At 33.0% G+C, this 23,055-nt stretch overlaps 1 protein-coding gene across 1 annotated transcript in view; it reads left to right on the top strand.

Annotated features, from left to right (window-relative positions):
• LOC119605018 (maternal effect protein staufen-like) overlaps nt 1–23,055 on the top strand; it is a 296,685-nt gene that overhangs the window by 232,362 nt on the left and 41,268 nt on the right. Inside the window, exon 5 of the mRNA XM_037957952.1 lies at nt 5,712–7,026. Coding sequence (XP_037813880.1) covers nt 5,712–7,026 — 1,315 coding nt within the window. The remainder of the gene's footprint in view (nt 1–5,711; nt 7,027–23,055) is intronic.

Below are 23,055 nucleotides of genomic sequence, written 5' to 3'. Positions count from 1 at the left end.
GTTAGTACTATGGGATAGTAGGCCAGACACAATAGGAATCATCAAATTATCTTGAACATCACAACCTTTTGCTTGATTACAAGGTTTAGAAACATCAGAACAAGTCCAATATAGGGTATAGAAACAAGCTTTTAAATTTGTGGAATTTCGTGTCAAATGATCCAACTTTTAAAATCGATGTCTTCCGATTTGGATGAAATTTGCACCAAGGTTAGTGCTATGGGATAGTAGGCCAGACACAAATTTTCAGCTCTATCAGCAATTTTGAAGATAATTCAATGAAATTTTGCACGTGATCTTCTATTGTCCCAGGGACGAAACCTATTGAAAATGGCTAAGATCGGTCCATTATTTCACCTAGCCCCCATACAACTGAACCCCTGAATAGGGCTTATAAACCTTTTAATCAAACTACATGTCGCAATTTTTAAGATAAATCAATGAAATTTGGCAGATGATCTTCTATGGTATCGGTCCATTATTTCACCTAGCACGCATACAACTGAACCCGACGAATAGGGATTTTAGGTTCATAATTATGTTTAATATACTCGACAAAAAGCTGCAAAACCAAGTTCTATACTAGCCTTGATGACTCTCATGAATTTTATACTTATAGGGTCTCATTTGACCATAGCCTCTATACAAATCCCCATTCAAAATTTTACTTAAATATCCACAATGTTGTTCAACAATAAATATCTTAAGTAAATTTCAAGGCAAGGTACAATTCAACTTAAATGCTTTATTATGAAAACTAAATCACATTTTATTTTTCTAACAGGTGTAGGATATTATATGGTCGGCTTCGCCCGACTATAATTTCTTACATGTTTAGTATTATTATTGTTCCCGGTACATTGATAAGTAATTTAATATTTTAATCCATATTACAGTTTCCTGTAAAGAATTTTATTTAATTAAGGTTATTTACAGTTGCTTGGTTATCGTGTTACTCAGTAAAAAGTTATATTAACAAAAACAAATATAAGCAAAAAAATAACCCAGTTTTCCTAACCCTTATCCTTGGCATAGAAATTATTTGTTTTCAGGTTATTTTCAGTGTTGGTAAAAAAAATTTAAATGAAAATATGTACACAAAATACTAATTTGTATGCGAATGATGTCTCAAATATTCGAAATTAAATTCGAAAGTTCAAATTAAAGCTCGAAAAAAGAAGAATCTGTGTTCGCAGACCGAAAATGCTGAAATTTAACAGTGATGAGTATCCCTGACGACAATACAATATTATATTCGAATATTTGAAATTAAATTCGAAAATTCGAAGTTATGTTCGAAAAAAGCTGTAAAAAATTTACTTCCCGTACACCGAAATTGTTGAAACTTGATAGTCATAAATTTATCTTATTACAATACGACATTATGTTCGAATATTCGAAATTAAGTTCGAAAATTCCAAGTAATGTTTTGTTATGCTTTAAAAATAATCTGTGGGTAATAAAAAAAAAAAATTAATTTCGAAAAAAATATCTGATTGTTAAAAATAATTCATATAAACGGATGTTTACAGCACGCAAAGTTTATTTTTAACTTTATAAACTGATACTTTAAAAGTACGAAAATAGCGACGAAATTCGACATAAATAAGTTTCATTTGACCCAAAATCTCTCTACCAAATTTTAAGAAGATCGGTCCAAAATTGACCCTACCCCCCATAGAACATGTCTTGAACCCTCATTACTGACTTAAGCAAGTAGTTCCTCTCTAACAAATTTAGTGAGGATCGGTCGGAAATTGAACCTACCCTCGTATATCCCCTTCAGAAAGTTACTTTAACGCTCATTACTGGTTTAAAAATACGAGCACAGTGAAGAAATTCGATATATACAGGATGTATATAAAACAGAATCGGTCTACCAAATTTTATGAGGATCGGTCCATAATTGAACCTACCCCTCATATATAAAGCCACCTTCAGAATGTTACGGGAACAGCGATGAAAATCGACATAAGCTTTATAGGAACATAATACTTTCTTCCGAATTTGATGAGGATTGATCTATAAGTGATCATAGTCCCTGTATAAGGTTCCCTTTAGGAAAGGAAATTCGATAGAAACAAGTTCTGTACAAAACTCTCTCTACTCATTCTACCTTTTAATGGTTGTATCATGGTTAATTATTTTGATTTATTTAGCAATTTAATGTACATTTAAATACAAATAAAACGATTTTGCCTACGTTGACACTTTTTAGGCGTCATGAAATAACTCCCCAAAACAAAAATGAAATAAGTCCTCAAATTTGGGGACTTATTTCATTACGAAATAATTCCCCAATTAAAAAATGAAAAAAAGCCCCAACGAAATTAAATAACTTCCTAAATTAAAATGAAATAACACCCCATTTTTGGGGATTTAATTCATATCAAACAAATCCCTAATTTTAAATGAAATAAGTTCCCATTTAAAAATAACAAATTATGAAACAAGTCGGTTTTAGTGACATTTCTAAAAAAGTAGGTCGCTTATACTTTCGAATGGGGCTTCAAAGTTTAATACATTTGAGTGTAATCGCTTTATAAAGGTTCCCCTAATAGCCGGCCTGCGGCCGTGCTCAAGGACTTTCTACTCTATGCTATGTCCAACAACGGCTTCGCTTAATAAATATTTCCTAAATAGCCGGCCTGCGTCTGGACGCAAGGACCCAGTAAAAATTGGAGCTTACGTGCAATCAGGTTTGTAAGGGAACGAAGCTATTTTCTCCCTTACAAACCTGCTTCGATAAGGCATGATTTTTATATAGCGAATTCCCACTTGGAAGCATTAGTTTTTAAAAAATGAAGCGTGTTTTCACTCATTACATTCAGCTGTGAGTAACAGCTAAGTACTTATTTCATGTTTCTATGGCAGTACTTCTTTCATTGTTTACAAAAAGCTCTTCCCTAATGCTTTTCCAGAAGACGTGAATTCATAGCTGCAGCAGATGGGCGATATTTTATATACCATTCCCTTATATTTTCTCTTAATGTCCCATTTTTATCATCAGCTATTACATCTACTTCTGAATTCTCAAAATTAAAAACAATATCGATATTTGGAATTTCTTCGGGACTATTTTCTGTTGCCTTCAAGAGATTAAATAAATTTTTATTTACCTCTTTTATTTTTAATTTATTAAATTTATTATTTAACAACAACAGAACTATTTCAAAAAGAAAAAACAAAACTCCGTTAACTTTTCTACAAATCAAAACATATACACAAAACAAAACAACACAAACTGTACATGGACAAAAGCAGAAGTATTAAAAAACAGAAACAAGAAAAAGCAAATAATTGAAAATATTTCGTTCAAAAAATTATTTAAATTCTGTTCATACACTATAATAAACACACACTTTAATAAATTTAAAAAGAAGATATTTCTTACATTGAAAATGTATTAATTAATTAAAATCACTTTATAGATTTATATTTATAATAAAAATCTTTCGGTAAAACTGCCGATTTCAATAGTCTTTGCAATACAACCTGCTTCCTTGTAAGGGACAAGAGTAAGCTTAAATATTATTTAAATACTTCACTTACAACCTGCTTCTCTGTAAGGGATAGTAGTAAGCTTTTAATTTTTTTCAGCATACATTGTAGAATTACTCCTATCATTGGTATTCCCTTATTTCCTGCTTCTCAGTAAGGCTTAATAGTAAGCGAATACAGATGCAGTTAGTTCCCTTTTTAGCTTCCTAAAGTCTAAAATTTTTTTACTGGGGATTTACCACTCTATAATAACACCGGCTTCGCTTAGTAAAGATTTCCTAAAATACCGGCCTAAGGCCGAACACTCTTGATACAGGGAGAGTGTATTCTTAGCGAAGCCGGTGTCCAATGTACCGCAGAGGATAAAACCCTTGCGCCCGGCCAAAGGCCGGCTATCATACATAAATTTTTTATTTCGTGTGAAAAAAGTAATAAAATGAAATAACTTCCCAAAAATATTTTTAGGGATTTATTTCATTTTTGAATTTTGAGAAATTATTTCATAATGAAATAACTCCCCATTTTAAATGTGAAATAATGCCCCAAAAAACGAATTAAATTCCCAAATTTCGTTGTTTTTGCTTTCTGAACAAATTTTTAGGGAGTTATTTCATTTTTGTTTTGGGGAGTTATTTCGTGGGGAGTTATTTCATGACGCCTACTTTTTACATTAATAGTCCTCTTTTAGTGCGACTTTTTTCCGAAAAATCCCCTTTTTGTGCGACTTTTCGTAATTTTCCAACGGTAATGCTGAAGACGTCAAGTTATATATATATGGATAGAAAAAACAAAATTTTAAATATATATACAAATTCTGAACTGAACAATCGCAACAAAATTCGGACATTGTTTTGCCTTTAATAATTTGAAATTTTTTTTATGAAACACAAAAAAAAATCTACATAAACAAAAGCAGCCGGATGCGTAAATTTACATTTCAGCCTTTCGATCCCAGCAAAAAAAGTGTGGAAAAAGATGTAGATGAACTACTTCAAATTCGGGTGAAAAGCCTATGAATTTTACATTAGAGTGTCATTGGAGGGATGTTGTTCATTTTTGACAACTTTGAACTACATCTAATCTTATTATTAGAAATCCTATATTTGAAAGTCAAAAATAAAGCACATTCTTTCAATGACACGCTTATGTAAATTTCATAGCCTTTCACCAAAATTTGATGGACTTCGAATATTTTATTTGTAGTGACTTTTCTCATTCTTCACTTGCAAGTGGGTTTCATTTGTAATGAAATATTTGGTTTATAAAAGCGAAAAATATGTTATCGCATTTTTAGATGTGATTAAGACGTCGTTTGTAAAGTATGACATCAATTATTTTTTGCTGGGATACATCGAATAAAAAACATCGATGTTTCGATTAACATACGATTAACGATACGATACATCGACATTTAAACGATGTATCGAAACCAAAACATCGATATTTACGATGCATCGATTAACATCGAGCAGCTCTAAATTTTACTAATTCAGTATATATTTTAAAACGAAATTTTGATCACATTGGATCGTAATATGATCAATATCAATATTATGATAAATAGGAAAAAATTTGATAAAATATTTCCACGGTATTTAATCATAATATGATATTTTAAAATTGTTACATACAATAACGATAATATGTTTAAAATACAATCATAATTTTAACCATGTTTTTTCTCTGCGTGAATATATTCGATACACAAACAAAAAGAATTTCGCCTATGGGATAAAGCGCTGCGCGACGTATCTTTCAGTGTTTTAAACAATCAAATTGATTCAATTACCAATTATAAAGTTAATAAAAATTAAAGTAATTTTTCACTGTTTGGATAATTTTTAAATTCAATTGAGGTGGGTTCAAACGATGAAAGGATATCGAATATCCTTTCCCACTTTTTGTGGGAAAACGTCTCAAACGTTACGTATTAAAAAACGAGAAAAATAAAAATACTTTATTTTTCAAAGATCATCAGCTTTTTTCCAGGGATTCGATAACTCCGCCCTGATATAGGATATACCTAGACCTCCATCGGTCCTATTGTGCGCTCCTTTACCAGTGTATCTGGTGGGAATCGAACCCACGACCTCCGGTCTAATAGAATAGAATACGAATCACTAACCCACCGGAGAAAAAAACTAAAAACTATTTTGAAAAATTCGGTATTTTTGATAACAACAAAATATTATTAATAATGTGTTCTTTAGATATCATTTCAGTATCGTTTAACCAGTGAAAATGGACCAGCACATTGTAAACGTTTTACGGTGACTCTTAAGTTAGGAGATGAGGAATACACTGCAGAAGGATTTAAAATTAAAAAGGCTCAACATTTAGCCGCAAAAGAAGCAATAGAAAAAACAAAGTACAAGCACCCAACTCCTAAAGCTAGTCGTCGAAGTGATGACAACAATGTTACAAAATCCAATATTACACCTACAGTTGAATTAAACGCGCTCGCTATGAAACTAGGCCAGCAAACGTATTATATTTTTGATCCCAGACATACAACTTTACAGGAAAACATTTTTACACAAAATGATATATCGAAAACCAATTATAAATCAACATTTCAGCATTTGGAATATAGTAAAATCATACAGCAATCAGAAAATATTGATAAGAGCGTTGCTAAATTTCTCCCAAACTCGACAAACATATCGAAGCAGATTCCAGCTATTAACCCAAAAAGACCGTTTTCGTCTAAATATCAAATTCGATTCCAGCACTCTGTTTCCAATGTTTCTCCTAAATCGAATTCTCTTGCTTCCACGTACTTTCCTGTTACATCTCCATGCAAAATTACACTTATAGTTGGTACAAAGAAATTTATAGGCGTAGGAAGGACACTTCAACAAGCAAAGCATAATGCCGCTGCAAATGCTTTGCAAGTGCTAAAAGAACAAATAAATAACGAAGAGGCAGAATCCCACAATGAAAGTCTGGAAGACACTGATAATAAATCGCCTATATCGCTCGTTTTCGAAATCGGTATAAAAAGAAATTTACCTGTTGATTTTAAAGTACTTCGCGAGGAAGGTCCCGCACATATGCGAACTTTTATTACAGCTTGTATAGTTGGCGATATAATAACTGAAGGTGAAGGTACTGGCAAAAAAGTTTCAAAAAAAAGGGCAGCCCAAAAGATGCTTGAAGAGTTAAACAAATTACCACCTGTTATTCCTGTTACATCTCCAGCAAAACGAGTTAAATTAAAAAATGCACCTAAAAAAAGCATAGGTGTTCGACCTAAAAATTTAGCTGAATGTAGAGAAGAAACCGATCGCACTTGGAATAAAAATAAAAAACTAACTACAGAAACAGACTCAGTAAATCCTATAACTAAATTATTGGAATGGCATCAAAATAAAAAAGAAAAAGAGCCTACCTTTAAATTAATTAATGAATTAGGAAAAGAAAACTCACGAAGACGACAATTTGTAATGGAAATTAGTTCAAATGATATTGTTGCACGTGGAGTAGGCCATAGTAAAAAAATGGCTAAACGAGATGCTGCCCAAAGTAAGTACATATTATATTATTGTTTTTTTAATCACCGTGTTTATTTCAAGAAAAAACTAAATTTGGAGTTCGAAATTTTGTTTTGTTCATCATTATCTAAAAATACATCATGTATGAAAATGTAATGTCAAAGAAAAAATAATTTTAGTGCAAAAATAGAGGTTCTGCAGTTAAAAGAAGTAAATTCCATTTGGATTTATTAAATTAAAAAATAGTTATATTTTTCTAATTTCAATATGGCAATTCCCTTTATTCATGGAACAAAACTAAAATAATTTTTAAAGAAATATATTTTTTCCAATATTTCGATATACACTGATTCAAACAATTGTCCGTACAGCATGTATTTAAAAACATATTTTATAATATTTTCTAAAATATTTGTCCGATTTACAAAAAAATATTTCTTGTGATAGGTAATACGTTCCTAATTAATTTTCTAATTGCAAAAATTTTAAATAGTACTCTATGTTTTGTAAATTCCCCATATGTGTTCTATGGGATTAAGATCTCGACTCTGAGAAGGGTATGAAGTACTTCTTTTACGTTGTCACGTAACCATTCACATTAAATTTTCGACGAGCGATTTGGGTTGTTATTAGAGTTTGTTAATTCCCGGACTTTTCAATTTCCCGGGAAACGGGAATGAATAAATTCATTTCATTTATATAAAACTTAATTTATAACTATAATAACACCATTTTTAACAAAAGCAGTCAACTTTTTTTTATAAATTTAGCGATATCTAAAATATTCCCTCTTTTGAGAACAAACCAAACCATTTTTTATTTTTGCCAACGGAAAATTTTAAACATACTTATTTAAATCAAGCCTGTAGGGTAATACATAATCTCAATATTCGCGGCAATATAGAAATATTCTTCCACTCACACTCACTCTTATACTACTTCCCTATTATTTAGACAATGCAAATATGATCTGTCCGGCTTTTATATTATAGTTCTTGATATCTCCAACGTCGTTTCAGTAACAACTCCGTTAGGTATTATAAAGAGCAGTAATAATTGGAAGGCATTGTGGCCTTCTTTCAATGACACATTATAACCTGAATTACGCGATTGATAACAGTAATAACAACACACTGAGTGCTAGGCAGATATGCAAGTCGGCTTGGGCTACCCTGCAATGAGTACTGTCGCAGTTGCAGTGAAAAGGAAGAAACTGTCTTCCATCTTCTCTGAGAATGTCCTGCTCTAGCCGCTAAGAGAAACTGTTTTTTGGCAGTTACTTCATAGCCAACTTTGGTCAGATAGTTCGCGTACCATAGGAATACTAAACAGATCATATACTCCATAGGCAGAGGAATAGTTAAGTATTAAATTAATAACATTCATTCATAATTCTTAGAATTAATTAAATATAAGAAGAGATCAACTTTTCCGTTATTTTCTGAAAAAATTTCCAGCTACTGATATAACTCAAACGCTTTCCACAGACGTTGGCTTTAGAAATTCATTCATGTCAAAATATTTTATTATAAAATCGCTTATTTTTCCAAAATATGTTACATATACGTTTACTTAAAATTTCCCGTTTTCCCGCGAATGATTAAAAAAAATTTCCCGGGAAATCCCGACAAACTTTTCCCGAGAATTCCCGGACGGGATTTCCCGAACCCCAAACTCTAGTTGTTATTATAAACGAACTGAAAATCGTCTCCTATGAATAATTTTACTACATTGGCTTCCAAATGTTGTTGAAAAATATTTAATTAAGTATGATATCCATTGTCCTTCCCTGAATATGATGTTTCTGAAACATCCTAAAGACATTAAAACCCTCACTTTTACTATACCACCAACGAATTTCACACTTTCTTTATGATTTTTTAAATTCACAAGCGGCATTTTCTTTACGCCACACAAATCTTCGGCTTTCTGATCCGAAAATTGTACTTACTTCGATCTGTAAAATATAGTTTTCCAGCTGCATTCCGCTTTGATTGCGTAATATTGGGATTAGGACAGAACACTTTTAATATCGAAATAAAGAGGATATAGACGCCAAAGTAGAAACGTTCACAAGTGCCCTGGTTGAATCGTTCGAGGACAGCAGACCTCTGCGAGAGCGGAGATCTGCTCAGGAGAAACCTTGGGTAATTGGGGAGATACGGAGCCTTGGAAAGACTCTTCGCAAATTATTTAACTGGGATGACTATCGTAGTAAACTTGTTCGAAAACCCAAACGAGACTCCTGGAAACTTTTTTGTGAACAGGTAGATAGCGTAAATGACGTATCGAAGATACAAAATTCCTATCCAAAACTCATGTCCAACCGGAATCTATGGTTGATGACACGGGCTGGAGGATATGGAGGAGACAATGAAACTCATAATGGACTCTCATTTCCCACCTGGAATATGGGGTACCATAAATAAAGCAATATTGGAGGAAGTGGCTAACACAGAAATAGTTATTACAACTTTCATGGCTAAGGATGCCATCAACCCGGCACTTTTGCAGGCGGAGGCAGGACTGGTTTCCGTACATCTGTTAAATGGCAGGATGCAAGGGTAACCCAGCTATGCGACACCACATCGAAGGCGCCTTCAATAACGTACACACTGATGCTCTTATCCAATCCTTAGAACAGTTTTATGTTGACCGAATGCTCCGTAACTGGATCAACCACATGCTAAGGAACAGATGGATAACATGTGAGATGTACTATTTAACTATCAGGAAAAGGGTATTTCGCGGTATACCACAGGGCGGCATTTTGTCCGCTTTACTCTGGGTAACCACGATAAATAGCCTCCTAACGATAAATGACCCTAACCGAGAAAGAACTTCTTCTAATACTTGTAAGGGGAAAGGATCCAAATTACTTGTGTAGAAGGACTGAGGAGGCTCTGAACACGGCCTTGAGCTGGGCTCAACCTAGAGGCCTCAATGTTATCCCGGCGAAGACAGAAATATGTTTTTTCACAAGAAAGACAAAAATTTCTGAGTATGAGTTAAATACTAAGGTGTAATACTTGACCGGAAATTAAGATGGAGTCACCACATAGAGAAAAGGATTAACAAGGCACATCGGTGCTGGGCGATATGTAGAAGAACCATAGGCATGCAATGGGGCCGTAGTCCTACTATGACACATTGGCTCTATAAAAGTGTAATTAGACCAATCTTAAGTTATGCTTCAATAATCTGGTGGACTTCTCAGGAAAATAAGTAGGAAATCAAACTACTACAGGTAGTTCTGCGTACATGCTTGGGTATAAGTGGAGCCATGAGCACTACGTCAACCAAGGCTCTGGAAACAATGCTAGATATTCCACCCATTGAAACATACATAAGATATGAGGCGGCACTTACATCCGAACGGCTCATAACTGGCCAAAAGCGGTTATAGGACACGTCATCAATGTATACTGGACACATTGGAAGGCTATAACAATCATCGGACGTGCCCGATCGCATACCAGAGACAAAATATGTCGGAAACTTTGAAACGCTGATCCGAGATAGAATGTCTTGGTCAAGCGGAACTTGTGCTTGGATTGTCATATTGAAGTTCCAGAAACGGAAATATACCACCGTTTACCTAATCATAACACTGGCTTCCAGGCAGAAGTCCGAGATATAGCGCCCATAGGGCTTAACATATTTACCGACAGCTAGAAGGCTATTGGGGCGATATCAGGTGATAAAGTTAAATCTAAAACCACATTGAATTGTAAAAAAGCTCTAACCGAACACTCTCCCAGTGGTAAGGTTCACATCATATGGGTACCAGGCCAATTGGGAGTAGTCGGCAATGAAAGAGCGAATGTAATAGCTTTAAAGAGAAGGGAACTCGAAGTAGTTAACCTGACGAATGCAAAACCATTTGACGCAACGAGAGCAGAATTATAATTATGGGTGAAAGAAACCCATAAGGACTCTTGGAATAATGATACCGTGGGTAGAACCACAAAGATTCTATGGGGTGACCCTAACGAGAGCAGGACGAGAAGCCTCCTTAAAATGAACAAGTCACGTACCAGCTGAGTGGACACACAGGATTACGGGCACGCCTATACAAAATTGGACGTGCGGATTCAGTCGAATGTAGAGCATGTAGATAAGACAGTGATACTCTGGATCACTTTCTTTGCCATTGTCAGGCTTTCGCCGAAATTAGATCCAAATATCTTGGAGGTGATATAATTCCGGATATAATATCCCTCACGAACACTGATTGAAAAATTCTTAGGAATTACTTCCAGGAAACTGAGTTTCTGAACATCGGACGATAATACATTTAGTGAATACAATATAAGGTTTTTGTTTTTACCAATGATTCTCCATGAAAAGGAGCGCACAACAGGCCCGATAGTGGCCTTGTTGTATTTCTTCGGATTTGATGTAAATACATGCTCCTATCAACCTAACCTAACTTAAATATTGGGATACTCCAAGCGTTCTTCACATTCTTTACAGAAATAAACACTTTCTTAGGTGGAACACATGACTTATATTGATTCAGATGATGAAAATTTTGTATAGTTTGTGCATTTACAGATACATTTTAACATCTTGTACAATGATGACACTAACTTCTAAATCATGTCTCATATCCGTTCAAATTTTTTCTCCAACAGAAAAAATTACATTTTCCGCGGTATCTGTATGTAGACTTTTCCAATTTTTTCGGTTATTTTGTATATTTCTACAATATATTAAACAGAAAATGGTGGCCTACACACAGATAAAAAATATGGTTGTGGTAACCATAATCTAAGAGCAACATATTATGGTTAGAATTATGATTAAAGTTAAAACAAATTATGATTATTATTAGTATCAAAAAACATTATTAATATAATAAGATATAATATTATGATTAAATATAGTCCGAATATTTCATCATAATATAGTTTTATTAATCATAATGTGATGTTGTAGCATCATAGTAACAATAGCATCAAGTAACCATATTATGGTTTCATATAATCATATAATGGTTTCAAGTAATCATAGAGTAGAGGAGAATGGTGGTGAAAGTGAAGGATGGAAGAAAGCTTTTTTTATTTACAACTCTGTAATTGCACGTTATGTTTTATTTTTAGAACAGTGTTGCAGCGCCTCTGGTCTTGAGTAGGCGCACTAGTTTAAGCTTTTTATAGCCAATTTGTATTTATTTTACTTCGGCGACGATTTAATGCTATAGATTATACCGCCGAAGGAGGGCGCTGTGATAAATATTAGTTTTGATAGATACTAATAATTTATGATAAACTAGCTATACCCAGTGTGCTTTGCTACCCTAAAAGGAATATGTATAAATAAATACCAGATTTATTATATGTTACATATAAAAGATGTCAAGCAAATTATTGCAAGTTCGCCAGTTTCTATCTATCGCCAATTTCTATCTATCTACAAAAAATTTGAATAATATAAGAGTTTCCAAGATGCACGAAATTTTGTATTTAATTCATATATGTGGTGCCAAGCCCCCCATTGAAAGTCCGCCCGTTATTCTCTAAATGTTCACATGAATGTCAAAGTTCTTCATGTAAAATTTTAAGATTCTAGCTCTAATAGTTTCTCAGATATACGAATTTAATTCATGTGGGGGCTTCAAGCCCGATGAAAGTCCGCCCTTTTTCCTCCAAAATATTCAGATGATTATTAAAATAATTTGTTCAAAATTTGAAGAATCTAGTTCTATTAGTTTCCCAGTTAAACGAAATTTTGTATTTAATTCATATGGGAGGTACCAAGTAACCCATTGGAAGTCCGCCCGTTATATTCTAAATGTTCAGGTGAATGTCAAAGTTCTTCAAGTAAAATTTAATGATTCTAGCTCTAATTGTTTCTCAGATATACGAATTTTTCTATTTTATTCATATGGGGGCTCCAAGCCCCCCAGATGAAAGTCCGCTCTTTTTTCCTTAAAAATGTTCAGATGAATATTAAAGTTCTTCGTGCAAAATTTTAAGAATTTAGTTCTATTAGTTTCCCAGATAAACGAATTTTTGTTTTTAATTAATATGGGAGGTGCCGCTCCCCTCATGGGTAGTCCGCCAATTTTTTACCCAAAATGTTTATATGGATGTTAAAGTTCTTTGTGCAAAATTTTAAGAATTTAGTTCTATTAGTTTCCCAGATAAACGAATTTTTGTATTTAATTAATATGGGAGGTGCCGCTCCCCTCATGGGTAGTCCGCCAATTTATTACCCAAAATGTTTATATGGATGTTAAAGTTCTTCGTGCTAAATTTTAAGAATTTAGTTCTATTAGTTTCCCAGATAAACGAATTTTTGTATTTAATTTATATGGGAGGTACCACGCCCCCTAATGCTAGTCCGCCTACTTTTTGTCCTAAATGATCATATTGACACTAAAGTGGCTCCGACAAAATTTGAGGACTCTAACTGTTATATTATCTAAAATATACGGATTTTATATTTTCTTAATGTGGGCGTGGCTCATCGCCCACTTGAAATTTCGAAATAAAAAGTAGCCTATTACCTATTCCAGACATGCAGGAATATGCTGTGAGAATTTCAAGAAAATCGGTTCAGCCGTTTAGTAGTCTATAACGTTCAAACATACAAACATACAAACAAACACACATTCATTTTTATATATATAGATTGATGTTGTTGATTGTCAGCGGCTGGGGATCGAACCAAGGGATCGCTAACCAAATCATGCTTAGTGATCAGCGTGCTAACCACCATTATGGTTTCAAGTAATCACATGACTTCAAGTAACCATATTAGGGTTACATATTACACATAATATGGTTAATCTAATGTGTTCAGTATAAATTGTAATTATTATAAATTAAAACAAGTAAGAGTGCTATATTCGGCTGTGCCGAATCTTATATACCCTTCACCATAGTGTATTTAAAAAATATCAACTTTATAAAATGTTAATTTATTTAATTTTCTCGACTATATCATTATTATAGCAAAACATAATGAACAACAACAACGCTAAACGAAATAAACAAAAAAATAAATAAAAAAGCAAAATACACAAGGCAGGCAAACCAGCAGACATCCAAACATACGAAACGAAATACACAGAAAAACAAACACAAAATACACAACGCAATGAAACCAACAGGCATCCAAACATACGAAACTGAATAAACTCAGAAACAAACACAATATACACAAGGCAATGAAACACACAGCCATCCAAACATACGAAACTGAATACACCAAGAAACAAAAACAACATACACATGACAATGAAACACACAGCCATCCAAACATACGAAACGAAATAATCAAAAAAACAAAATACACAATGCAATGAAAAAGCAGTGTTGTTGTTGCTTTTTTTATGAAATTTTCAGAGGTTGTCTCGAATTTTTGCTTATATCTCCGCTGTTTATGAACGGATTTTGCTGATTTTAAATAGGAAACTTCTCGAAAGCATGTCTGATTGAATTATTGAAGATGATCCCGAAGATATCTGGGGTCAACAGACAGACGGACAGACAAACAGACGGACATGGCTTAATCGACTCCGCTATCTATAAGCATTCAGAATATATAAACTTTATAGGGTCGGAAAATTATATTTTGGAAATTACAAACGGAATGACAAACTTATATATACCCTTCTCACGAAGGTGAAGGGTATAATTAATATATCCACACTTTCATGTCAATATAAGGATAATTTACAATTTTTTGTAATTATTAATTTTTTAATGTACCATATTTTATGCATTTTATATTTCTTTTAAATTTTATAATGTTGTCTACGTTTACATTTTTAGATATTATTTCTTTTTCTCAATTATTTTAACATTTATATCGTTTGTTCAACACTTTATTTAATCCGATCTAGTACAGATAATCCATACCACTGATATAAAAATGGCGATACCAAAATATTTTTAATAGTAAACGTATTTTGCTTATATCTTAAACATTATATGGGTAAACATGTAAAAACCTACCATTTAATGGTTGTTTGAAAGTTTAAATGGTTCTAAATAATATAATATGTTTACATAGTTATCATTATTTATTTGTTGTAAAAATAATTATTTTTTAGAGAATCATTCTCAAATTTATAATTGTCATAAATATTTAAATGTTTACAGTAAATAAAATATTGATAAAATTCAATAAAAATAACAATTGTTTGGTTATGACAACAAAATATTGTTACAAAAACATAGAATAGTTGTCCTAACCATGCCGAACCACGTTTTTTCTCCGCGTGTAGATATAATTTGATAACATTTTGCAAAAAATGTTCCTTCATTACTCATTTAAATTATTAATTTTTTGATTTTGATACGATCTTTGGTACAGGCATTATTCTTATACTTATTTTAAATGTAAACAAAGTAAATATTTATCGAAAAGACTTTAAAGCAGTCCTGACAACATAAGAAATTAGAATACACCTCTTTTTAATGCACCGTTATATTTTGGAGCTGTATTCATTAACAGTTTTCTTGTGCACGGATATTTTTTTGAGTTTGATTATAGAGGTGTTGCATTTAAAAAATTATTTACAAAAACATAGAATATTATTATTAATTTTTGCAATTCGAACATTTATAAGGACAGTATTACCTATCATAAGAAAATTTTTTTTTTTTTTTTTTGTAAATCGGACAAATATTTTAGAAAATATTACAAAATATGTTTTTGAATACATGCAGTACGGACAATTGTTTTAGTCAGAGTATGATTACCAGTGCCTGTGTTCTGTATCTTGATCGAAAAGCTTTCGCATCGAGTAGGCATAAAACAAAAAATTCCATCGTTTCTCGATTTGCGAGTAAAAAGTGTTTCTGTAACTTAAAGTGAAAAGAAGCGACATGAATTACGTTTTTATTGGAAATTTCCAATAAAATACCTGTCAAAAACATAAAAATAAAAAGATAAAAACAAAAATTGCCAAACAAATTTATAAACGAATATTAAATAAACAAAAATATTGAAATTAAATTAAAGATATTTAAAAAATTATCCCACTGTCCCCTGGTAAATTCTAGGTTTATGCCCTCGTACTTTTCCAGCTATAGCTTCTGTATATTAGAAATTATTCCTAGTTCTTGATATCTCCAACCTCGTTTCAGTAACAACTCCGTTAGGTATTATAAAGAGCAGTAATAATTGGAAGGCATTGTGGCCTTCTTTCAATGACACATTATAACCTGAATTACGCGATTGATAACAGTAATAACAACACACTGAGTGCTAGGCAGATATGCAAGTCGGCTTGGGCTACCCTGCAATGAGTACTGTCGCAGTTGCAGTGAAAAGGAAGAAACTGTCTTCCATCTTCTCTGAGAATGTCCTGCTCTAGCCGCTAAGAGAAACTGTTTTTTGGCAGTTACTTCATAGCCAACTTTGGTCAGATAGTTCGCGTACCATAGGAATACTAAACAGATCATATACTCCATAGGCAGAGGAATAGTTAAGTATTAAATTAATAACATTCATTCATAATTCTTAGAATTAATTAAATATAAGAAGAGATCAACTTTTCCGTTATTTTCTGAAAAAATTTCCAGCTACTGATATAACTCAAACGCTTTCCACAGACGTTGGCTTTAGAAATTCATTCATGTCAAAATATTTTATTATAAAATCGCTTATTTTTCCAAAATATGTTACATATACGTTTATTAAAAATTTCCCGTTTTCCCGCGAATGATTAAAAAAATTTCCCGGGAAATCCCGACAAACTTTTCCCGAGAATTCCCGGACGGGATTTCCCGAACCCCAAACTCTAGTTGTTATTATAAACGAACTGAAAATCGTCTCCTATGAATAATTTTACTACATTGGCTTCCAAATGTTGTTGAAAAATATTTAATTAAGTATGATATCCATTGTCCTTCCCTGAATATGATGTTTCTGAAACATCCTAAAGACATTAAAACCCTCACTTTTACTATACCACCAACGAATTTCACACTTTCTTTATGATTTTTTAAATTCACAAGCGGCATTTTCTTTACGCCACACAAATCTTCGGCTTTCTGATCCGAAAATTGTACTTACTTCGATCTGTAAAATATAGTTTTCCAGCTGCATTCCGCTTTGATTGCGTAATATTGGGATTAGGACAGAACACTTTTAATATCGAAATAAAGAGGATATAGACGCCAAAGTAGAAACGTTCACAAGTGCCCTGGTTGAATCGTTCGAGGACAGCAGACCTCTGCGAGAGCGGAGATCTGCTCAGGAGAAACCTTGGGTAATTGGGGAGATACGGAGCCTTGGAAAGACTCTTCGCAAATTATTTAACTGGGATGACTATCGTAGTAAACTTGTTCGAAAACCCAAACGAGACTCCTGGAAACTTTTTTGTGAACAGGTAGATAGCGTAAATGACGTATCGAAGATACAAAATTCCTATCCAAAACTCATGTCCAACCGGAATCTATGGTTGATGACACGGGCTGGAGGATATGGAGGAGACAATGAAACTCATAATGGACTCTCATTTCCCACCTGGAATATGGGGTACCATAAATAAAGCGATATTGGAGGAAGTCGCTAACACAGAAATAGTTATTACAACTTTCATGGCTAAGGATGCCATCAACCCGGCACTTTTGCAGGCGGAGGCAGGACTGGTTTCCGTACATCTGTTAAATGGCAGGATGCAAGGGTAACCCAGCTATGCGACACCACATCGAAGGCGCCTTCAATAACGTACACACTGATGCTCTTATCCAATCCTTAGAACAGTTTTATGTTGACCGAATGCTCCGTAACTGGATCAACCACATGCTAAGGAACAGATGGATAACATGTGAGATGTACTATTTAACTATCAGGAAAAGGGTATTTCGCGGTGTACCACAGGGCGGCATTTTGTCCGCTTTACTCTGGGTAACCACGATAAATAGCCTCCTAACGATAAATGACCCTAACCGAGAAAGGACTTCTTCTAATACTTGTAAGGGGAAAGGATCCAAATTACTTGTGTAGAAGGACTGAGGAGACTCTGAACACGGCCTTGAGCTGGGCTCAACCTAGAGGCCTCAATGTTATCCCGGCGAAGACAGAAATATGTTTTTTCACAAGAAAGACAAAAATTTCTGAGTATGAGTTAAATACTAAGGTGTAATACTTGACCGGAAATTAAGATGGAGTCACCACATAGAGAAAAGGATTAACAAGGCACATCGGTGCTGGGCGATATGTAGGAGAACCATAGGCATGCAATGGGGCCGTAGTCCTACTATGACACATTGGCTCTATAAAAGTGTAATTAGACCAATCTTAAGTTATGCTTCAATAATCTGGTGGACTTCTCAGGAAAATAAGTAGGAAATCAAACTACTACAGGTAGTTCTGCGTACATGCTTGGGTATAAGTGGAGCCATGAGCACTACGTCAACCAAGGCTCTGGAAACAATGCTAGATATTCCACCCATTGAAACATACATAAGATATGAGGCGGCACTTACATCCGAACGGCTCATAACTGGCCAAAAGCGGTTATAGGACACGTCATCAATGTATACTGGACACATTGGAAGGCTATAACAATCATCGGACGTGCCCGATCGCATACCAGAGACAAAATATGTCGGAAACTTTGAAACGCTGATCCGAGATAGAATGTCTTGGTCAAGCGGAACTTGTGCTTGGATTGTCATATTGAAGTTCCAGAAACGGAAATATACCACCGTTTACCTAATCATAACACTGGCTTCCAGGCAGAAGTCCGAGATATAGCGCCCATAGGGCTTAACATATTTACCGACAGCTAGAAGGCTATTGGGGCGATATCAGGTGATAAAGTTAAATCTAAAACCACATTGAATTGTAAAAAAGCTCTAACCGAACACTCTCCCAGTGGTAAGGTTCACATCATATGGGTACCAGGCCAATTGGGAGTAGTCGGCAATGAAAGAGCGAATGTAATAGCTTTAAAGAGAAGGGAACTCGAAGTAGTTAACCTGACGAATGCAAAACCATTTGACGCAACGAGAGCAGAATTATAATTATGGCTGAAAGAAACCCATAAGGACTCTTGGAATAATGATACCGTGGGTAGAACCACAAAGATTCTATGGGGTGACCCTAACGAGAGCAGGACGAGAAGCCTCCTTAAAATGAACAAGTCACGTACCAGCTGAGTGGACACACAGGATTACGGGCACGCCTATACAAAATTGGACGTGCGGATTCAGTCGAATGTAGAGCATGTAGATAAGACAGTGATACTCTGGATCACTTTCTTTGCCATTGTCAGGCTTTCGCCGAAATTAGATCCAAATATCTTGGAGGTGATATAATTCCGGATATAATATCCCTCACGAACACTGATTGGAAAATTCTTAGGAATTACTTCCAGGAAACTGAGTTTCTGAACATCGGACGATAATACATTTAGTGAATACAATATAAGGTTTTTGTTTTTACCAATGATTCTCCATGAAAAGGAGCGCACAACAGGCCCGATAGTGGCCTAGTTGTATTTCTTCGGATTTGATGTAAATACATGCTCCTATCAACCTAACCTAACTTAAATATTGGGATACTCCAAGCGTTCTTCACATTCTTTACAGAAATAAACACTTTCTTAGGTGGAACACATGACTTATATTGATTCAGATGATGAAAATTTTGTATAGTTTGTGCATTTACAGATACATTTTAACATCTTGTACAATGATGACACTAACTTCTAAATCATGTCTCATATCCGTTCAAATTTTTTCTCCAACAGAAAAAATTACATTTTCCGCGGTATCTGTATGTAGACTTTTCCAATTTTTTCGGTTATTTTGTATATTTCTACAATATATTAAACAGAAAATGGTGGCCTACACACAGATAAAAAATATGGTTGTGGTAACCATAATCTAAGAGCAACATATTATGGTTAGAATTATGATTAAAGTTAAAACATATTATGATCATTATTAGTATCAAAAAACATTATTAATATAATAAGATATAATATTATGATTAAATATAGTCCGAATATTTCATCATAATGTAGTTTTATTAATCATAATGTGATGTTGTAGCATCATAGTAACAATAGCATCAAGTAACCATATTATGGTTTCATATAATCATATAATGGTTTCAAGTAATCATAGAGTAGAGGTGAATGGTGGTGAAAGTGAAGGATGGAAGAAAGCTTTTTTTATTTACAACTCTGTAATTGCACGTTATGTTTTATTTTTAGAACAGTGTTGCAGCGCCTCTGGTCTTGAGTAGGCGCACTAGTTTAAGCTTTTTATAGCCAATTTGTATTTATTTTACTTCGGCGACGATTTAATGCTATAGATTATACCGCCGAAGGAGGGCGCTGTGATAAATATTAGTTTTGATAGATACTAATAATTTATCATAAATTGATGTTGTTGATTGTCAGCGGCTGGGGATCGAACCAAGGGATCGCTAACCAAATCATGCTTAGTGATCAGCGTGCTAACCACCATTATGGTTTCAAGTAATCACATGACTTCAAGTAACCATATTAGGGTTACATATTACACATAATATGGTTAATCTAATGTGTTCGGTATAAATTGTAATTATTATAAATTAAAACAAGTAAGAGTGCTATATTCGGCTGTGCCAAATCTTATATACCCTTCACCATAGTGTATTTAAAAAATATCAACTTTATAAAATGTTAATTTATTTAATTTTCTCGACTATATCATTATTATAGCAAAACATAATGAACAACAACAACGCTAAACGAAATAAACAAAAAAATAAATAAAAAAGCAAAATACACAAGGCAGGCAAACCAGCAGACATCCAAACATACGAAACGAAATACACAGAAAAACAAACACAAAATACACAACGCAATGAAACCAACAGGCATCCAAACATACGAAACTGAATAAACTCAGAAACAAACACAATATACACAAGGCAATGAAACACACAGCCATCCAAACATACGAAACTGAATACACCAAGAAACAAAAACAACATACACATGACAATGAAACACACAGCCATCCAAACATACGAAACGAAATAATCAAAAAAACAAAATACACAATGCAATGAAAAAGCAGTGTTGTTGTTGCTTTTTTTATGAAATTTTCAGAGGTTGTCTCGAATTTTTGCTTATATCTCCGCTGTTTATGAACGGATTTTGCTGATTTTAAATAGGAAACTTCTCGAAAGCATGTCTGATTGAATTATTGAAGATGATCCCGAAGATATCTGGGGTCAACAGACAGACGGACAGACAAACAGACGGACATGGCTTAATCGACTCCGCTATCTATAAGCATTCAGAATATATAAATTTTATAGGGTCGGAAAATTATATTTTGGAAATTACAAACGGAATGACAAACTTATATATACCCTTCTCACGAAGGTGAAGGGTATAATTAATATATCCACACTTTCATGTCAATATAAGGATAATTTACAATTTTTTGTAATTATTAATTTTTTAATGTACCATATTTTATGCATTTTATATTTCTTTTAAATTTTATAATGTTGTCTACGTTTACATTTTTAGATATTATTTCTTTTTCTCAATTATTTTAACATTTATATCGTTTGTTCAACACTTTATTTAATCCGATCTAGTACAGATAATCCATACCACTGATATAAAAATGGCGATACCAAAATATTTTTAATAGTAAACGTATTTTGCTTATATCTTAAACATTATATGGGTAAACATGTAAAAACCTACCATTTAATGGTTGTTTGAAAGTTTAAATGGTTCTAAATAATATAATATGTTTACATAGTTATCATTATTTATTTGTTGTAAAAATAATTATTTTTTAGAGAATCATTCTCAAATTTATAATTGTCATAAATATTTAAATGTTTTACAGTAAATAAAATATTGATAAAATTCAATAAAAATAACAATTGTTTGGTTATGACAACAAAATATTGTTACAAAAACATAGAATAGTTGTCCTAACCATGCCGAACCACGTTTTTTCTCCGCGTGTAGATATAATTTGACAACATTTTGCAAAAAATGTTCCTTCATTACTCATTTAAATTATTAATTTTTTGATTTTGATACGATCTTTGGTACAGGCATTATTCTTATACTTATTTTAAATGTAAACAAAGTAAATATTTATCGAAAAGACTTTAAAGCAGTCCTGACAACATAAGAAATTAGAATACACCTCTTTTTAATGCACCGTTATATTTTGGAGCTGTATTCATTAACAGTTTTCTTGTGCACGGATATTTTTTTGAGTTTGATTATAGAGGTGTTGCATTTAAAAAATTATTTACAAAAACATAGAATATTATTATTAATTTTTGCAATTCGAACATTTATAAGGACAGTATTATCTATCATAAGAAACATTTTTTTTTTTTTTGTAAATCGGACAAATATTTTAGAAAATATTACAAAATATGTTTTTGAATACATGCAGTACGGACAATTGTTTTAGTCAGAGTATGATTACCAGTGCCTGTGTTCTGTATCTTGATCGAAAAGCTTTCGCATCGAGTAGGCATAAAACAAAAAATTCCATCGTTTCTCGATTTGCGAGTAAAAAGTGTTTCTGTAACTTAAAGTGAAAAGAAGCGACATGAATTACGTTTTTATTGGAAATTTCCAATAAAATACCTGTCAAAAACATAAAAATAAAAAGATAAAAACAAAAATTGCCAAACAAATTTATAAACAAATATTAAATAAACAAAAATATTGAAATTAAATTAAAGATATTTAAAAAATTATCCCACTGTCCCCTGGTAAATTCTAGGTTTATGCCCTCGTACTTTTCCAGCTATAGCTTCTGTATATTAGAAATTATTCCTATTTTCTAAAAATTAGTTAATAATATTAATTTTAATCTTAATTTATTATAAAAACAACATTATCTTTTCTTTATTTCTTACAAAACATGTTTAAATTAAACTTTTTTTCATAAAATTTTCCTTTCCGCACCGTTTTAAACAGAAATACTTTTACTCACAAACTTCCAATATAATACGTCAAAAAACTTAAATGATAGATAGCTCTCACAAAAATAAATTACAGAAACACTTGTATGTGAGAAATAATATTTTGTTTCAATTCACAGTG

Source organism: Lucilia sericata, unplaced genomic scaffold, assembly GCF_015586225.1.
Source record: "Lucilia sericata isolate MDLA Ls3-8-SP2 unplaced genomic scaffold, ASM1558622v1 Contig000452F_arrow, whole genome shotgun sequence".
NCBI classification, from domain to species: domain Eukaryota; kingdom Metazoa; phylum Arthropoda; class Insecta; order Diptera; family Calliphoridae; genus Lucilia; species Lucilia sericata.
Note: the sequence above shows the minus strand (reverse complement) of the source record. Positions and strands in the feature narration are given on the sequence as shown.